Source organism: Buceros rhinoceros, unplaced genomic scaffold, assembly GCF_000710305.1.
Source record: "Buceros rhinoceros silvestris isolate BGI_N320 unplaced genomic scaffold, ASM71030v1 scaffold13645, whole genome shotgun sequence".
NCBI classification, from domain to species: Eukaryota; Metazoa; Chordata; class Aves; order Bucerotiformes; family Bucerotidae; genus Buceros; species Buceros rhinoceros.
Window position 1 is genome coordinate 61018 of NW_010412363.1, and position 5119 is coordinate 66136.

Below are 5119 nucleotides of genomic sequence, written 5' to 3' on the forward strand. Positions count from 1 at the left end.
GTGTCTAGAAGCAGATGCTCCTCTTGAACCTTATTTTCTAGGTGTCCTGTTCCTGGTTAAGGAGGTAGGTAGGCTTCCTCAGAGACAGGGCACCTGCTGAAGCTGGGCAGAGAAAATCGCTGTGATTCATTGAGGATTTAAGAATATTTGATGGTTTGGGTCCCAACTTGAGCATCCTCTCCGAGGAACTTCCCCCTTCCTGCCTAGATGTAGCACTGGGGGCAGGAAGGGGGAAGTGAAGTTTCCAGTGGAGCATTTCTGACGAGCTCATAACCTGCTTCAGCAAGCGCCTTGCTTCTCGTTTAACGGAGTGCTTCTACTTCAGTACTTGTATTCAGCCCTGGACTGTGCTTTTGGAGTACATTCCCAATCACCCCGGCTCTCCTCGCATCACCTTACATCACAGAGCTGTCCCGTAGTGCACAGCTCAGCTTCTTTCAGCCAAAACTAGACTGGAAGGAGAGCATCCAGCACATTCCAGCTGCTCACGAGCATTCTCTTCCCAGGACCAGACATGGGCTGGGCCATCGCCATTGCCCTCCCTCCCCATGCACAGGTGGTATGGATGTCCCCAGCACCAGCTATTTAATTCTCGTACCTCCCCTTGTGCTGCGCTATTTTCTGGTGTCAGTATGGCCTCTCCGTGCTGCTGCAAGGTTTAATTTGGGCCTTAGCTTCTCTGCTTGGAAGAGACTGTCCAGCCAGCGAGAGCACAGTTGTATTGCTGCATTAAAACTCCACCCATCGACTTCGTTTGGGGGGAAACTGGACAAAACTATGTACTGTTTTGTATTAAGAAATGTCAGTCTTGGAAATAACTGTTGGGAGAAGAAGAGAGGAGGGGGTATTTTTAATAACAGATAAAAAATTTTGGGCAAGCGCTCTGTGTGATGGCCTGCTGCACTGTTTACCAGCATCATACACATCACGTACACATCTGAGCTTTTAATGTCTGGGGTGAGGGGGTGTCATTTCAACAGCTAACGTTATTCCTCCGTTAATTTTCAGAAAGGCAAGCCGTACGGAAACAGTTATGTCTTTCAAAAGCAGGGAAGGCAGCGTTCCAGAAGACCTGCTGCGGTAAGTGTGCTGCTGATGACTGCCCCTCGTGAGATGAACGTTGCTGTTTTACCTGTATGCAACAAGCGGCTTCTCTCCTGTTAAGGCGAGCGTTTGTGAAGATGAGTACGTCGCCTGAAGCCTTCCTGTCGCTGCGGTCCCATTTTGCCAGCTCCCACGCGCTGATGTGCATCAGCCACTGGGTACTTGGTATTGGAGACAGACATCTGTCCAACTTCATGATTAACAAGGAGACGGGTGGCATGGTGGGAATCGACTTCGGGCACGCGTTTGGCTCAGCTACGCAGGTATTTGTTTCCTAATTAATCGGTTACAGCTTTTGCATTTATTGTGTGCAACTACACGCGTATTCTCAGCGCTAAATTTGATGCTCCTCGTTTGCCATCGTTGTGGTGCAAAATAATCTTTACGAGTTATGGAATGAAGTCTCTGTTTCCAGCAATTCTCAGGCAAGCAGGGAGCTGTAGAGTTTCACGGAGGCTCTGGGTGGTGGTGGTGGTTTGTGTAGTTCAGCCTTGCTTTCGACCGCCGTCACTGAATACTCATGACTAGGGCTTTGACGTCAGCTTGGTCCTGTTCTACTGTGCTTCGCGTCATTTTCAGTTAACTGACGGAGAGTTTCCAAGCTTAAAAAGAACAAAATAGTTATTTCTAATCCTTCTGTTCCAAGACTTCTTAATTCTTGTTTTCTTTTGACTGTCCTCCCCCTTGGCTAGTTTTTGCCCGTGCCTGAGCTGATGCCTTTTCGTCTGACTCGCCAGTTTGTTAACCTGATGATGCCAGTGAAGGAGTGGGGTCTCATTTACAGTGTGATGGTGCATGCCCTCAGGGCTTATCGTGCGGATCCTGATCTCCTCATCAGCACAATGGATGTATTTGTAAAAGAGCCTTCTTTGGACTGGAAGGTGGGGTTTCTCCTCTTTCATTTTTCTTTGTGTGAAAATTCTTAAATTGTAATAAGGATAAAACTGATCAAAAGGGAAGAATTTCTTGATGATCGCTCTCAGTGCTGCTTTTATCTTTCTTTCTTTTACTGAGTTTCCAGAGAAACTGACCTTAAAGGATTTAAAATGACAGAATTCTCTACTGATGGACAAAGAATAGAAGCACGTGTCTGTGTTGCCAGTGTACTGTTCTTTATCTGCATGATAATCCTAAAAATGCGGGTATCTCTTGATCGCATTATGTCACGGCAGCAGCATAAATATTTTCAACTTTTGCCTTGAGCCTCATAAATTTACATAACAACACGATATATCAAACTAATAGTTTCAGAGAAAAAGTCTAAAAGCAGGTGCACTTCAGTAGCTCCAGCCATAAACTCAGTTTTAAGTCGGAGGCAGGCTAGGTGTCATTCTCACTGCTTTGCCCTCCATTGCTGCTGCAGTCAAGAGTCTTGACTTGCTGTGAGCTGGTGGCTTAGAGGTGTTTTTAAATACATGATTTGTGATAAATAGGGCAAACTTGTTTTCCCTTTAGAACTTTGAACAAAGACAGCTGAAGAAAGGAGGCACGTGGATGAAGGAAATAAACACATCTGAAGTAAACTGGTACCCGCTGCAAAAAGTCCGCTACGTCAAAAGAAAGCTCACAGGTGCCAACCCAGCAACCATCACGTGGTAAGATGCTCTCCCTTCGCTTTAAACTGCTCCTCCACGGAGAGCTTTGGCTCTCCCCTGTGTCAGATTCCGCTCCCTGCAGACAGAGCGGCAGCTGGGAAAAGAGAAGAGGCAGACAGGGCAAAATGTCAACAAACCTCCTGTCAGAATCGTCTTGGTCCGCGTACAAGCTCTCTGAATCGCCCTGCCAGCCAAAACACCAGATGAATTCTCCTGGTTAATGTTCTTGCTCCAGCTCAGGCCTCCTGAGCAGTTTTACTGATCCTGGCAGCACATGCACCCCCGCCCTGTGAGCCTGCTTAGCTTCTCACTCCTCAGAGGGCTGTTCTTTATGTTCGTCTCCCCGGCTTTTAGGCTAGGGGTAGTATGTGAATCAGCGTGCTTCTGCTGGGCGGTTGCCTAAAGCGACACCTGAAGCAGCGGTACGGCAGGCGTGGAGGTGAGCTGCTTCCCGAAAACATGAAATCCAAATCTGATGGCGTTCTCGAGTTATTTATGTCAGTCTAGTCAAGCCTGGCTCGAGCCAGAACGTCTTTAAAAGTTCAGTTAAAGTACAATTAATCCCTTCCATCCTCTCTTAAAAAGACATTTTGGATTAATCAAGGGGAAAAAAAAAAGGCAAAGAAAGCAAGTGAGTTTTAAAACCATACAAATACTGAAAAGTGCAGGACTTGGGAGAGGTCCCTTTCGCCGTCAAGACTGAACTGGAAAAGGCAGCAAAATACTTCTTGCAGAGGCAAATCAGGAGGGCAGATAAGGAGATGACAGCTTGGATGTGAACTGCTCCATCCTTCTTTCAGTGAGAGACCTTTTGTTCATGGCAATATGCTCTAGTAACTGGAGGACACCTGAAATGACCAGTCTTCACTGGCCAAACCTTCTACAGCTACTGAACAGTCTCCACATCTTGAAAAATAAAGCTGGGTGAATCGTGTTCAAGTACTGGTTGTTTGGGTTTTTTTGGTTGGTTTTTTTTTTTTCAAAATCCATCCTACAGATTTTTTGCTTGTTTCTTATTTTTGTGCTCTCAATTTCAGTGATGAGCTACGCCTGGGCTTTGAGAAGTCGCCTTCGTACCCCGATTTTGCAGCTGTGGCTCGTGGTCATGCTGATCATAACATCAGAGCCAAAGAGCCGGAGGACGGACTTTCAGAGGAGACCCAAGTGAGATGCCTGATCGATCAAGCGACAGACCCCAACGTTCTTGGCAGAACCTGGGAAGGATGGGAACCCTGGATGTGAGGGACTGCTCCCTAAAGCCCAGTCTGCCAGGAGGAGCATCCCCTAACACACAGCTGCAGCCCCCTCAGAATTTTAAGGCCAAAAAGGGAAAAAAGCTCTTAACCGCTTTTAGCATCTTGGTTAACTTGACTAATATGGAAAATCTTTTTTGCTGTATTAAAGCTGTATTCAAACTGATTTTTTTTATTATTATTAATTTTTTATATGGTTCTGTAATAAAGCAGCTTTGTGGTGTTTGTGCTAAAATCAACGTAGAAAGAACTGGAGAGGCTATAGAGAGCTTGAAGACTTATTTGAAAGGCTCTGAGCTCACAGAGAGGAAAGTCCAAGTTTGGACCCTGCGACCTGTAGGCATCCACATGGTGAAAGTCTGTGCTTTTGTCTTTTATAGAGACCTCGATGACAGTCAGCTGAAACCCTTCTGCAGACAAGTGTTATTTGAAATTAAAACTAGAAGATTTTCGTATCAGAAGTAACAGTGAAGATAAAATTAAACAGAAAAGAGCTTTAATACAGATACCACCAAGTGTCGGAATGGTCATTTCATTACTGGACAATGAGAGAGTGATGATGAGACCATCCAGCAGATCGTTCTAGAGCAATTAGAGGTTACACTCTGTTACCTCAGTCCTTTAGAAGTGCAATGCTCCTCGTGTTGTGTTAATTCCAAATTAGTTGTGAGCACTGTGAGCTTCTTGCCACAGCTGCAGCGCAGCACAGGTTCTGCTCCTGCCCTTTGGCATCTGCGGGTGCTGGAGCGGGGAAGCTCTGCCTGATGTGGCTCTTCCTCCCTGGCAGCCAGTGTTCAGGTAACGGTGGGGGCAAGTGCAGTGCAGCCCAGACGGCGAGGGAGAGAGTGAGTCCTCTAAAATATTACGGTTCTCTAGTACCCACAGTTCCTTGTAAGAGAGTTTCTATTGAGACTTTGAATAATTATCATAAACGGTGTAATAAAAATGAGTCTTTGCCCTTTCACTGCCTGCAAGCTTTCCCTCCTGCCTCTGTGGCAATGGGGCAGTCCTGGGCTCGCTGAGGGATGCTGCTGGCAACAGTCTGAGATGAATCTTTCAGCTGGAGAGCAGAGGAATCTGCCTCCTGGAGACAGCTCCGTGAACAATTTGGGATGGGGAAGACAGCTCGCTACGCCCTAATGAACAGGGAGGGAGCTTTTATATATA

The 5119-nt window shown here is 46.4% G+C and overlaps 1 protein-coding gene across 1 annotated transcript in view; it reads left to right on the forward strand.

The window, feature by feature from the left end:
* The window catches only part of PRKDC (protein kinase, DNA-activated, catalytic polypeptide), a gene marked incomplete at its 5' end in the record, with an annotated part of 64451 nt that extends 60510 nt beyond the window's left edge, over positions 1-3941 (forward strand). The window contains 5 exons of the mRNA XM_010136369.1: positions 1009-1080; positions 1166-1367; positions 1797-1985; positions 2560-2699; positions 3737-3941. Coding sequence (XP_010134671.1) covers positions 1009-1080; positions 1166-1367; positions 1797-1985; positions 2560-2699; positions 3737-3941 — 808 coding nt within the window. The remainder of the gene's footprint in view (positions 1-1008; positions 1081-1165; positions 1368-1796; positions 1986-2559; positions 2700-3736) is intronic.
* Between the last annotated feature and the right edge of the window lie 1178 nt (positions 3942-5119).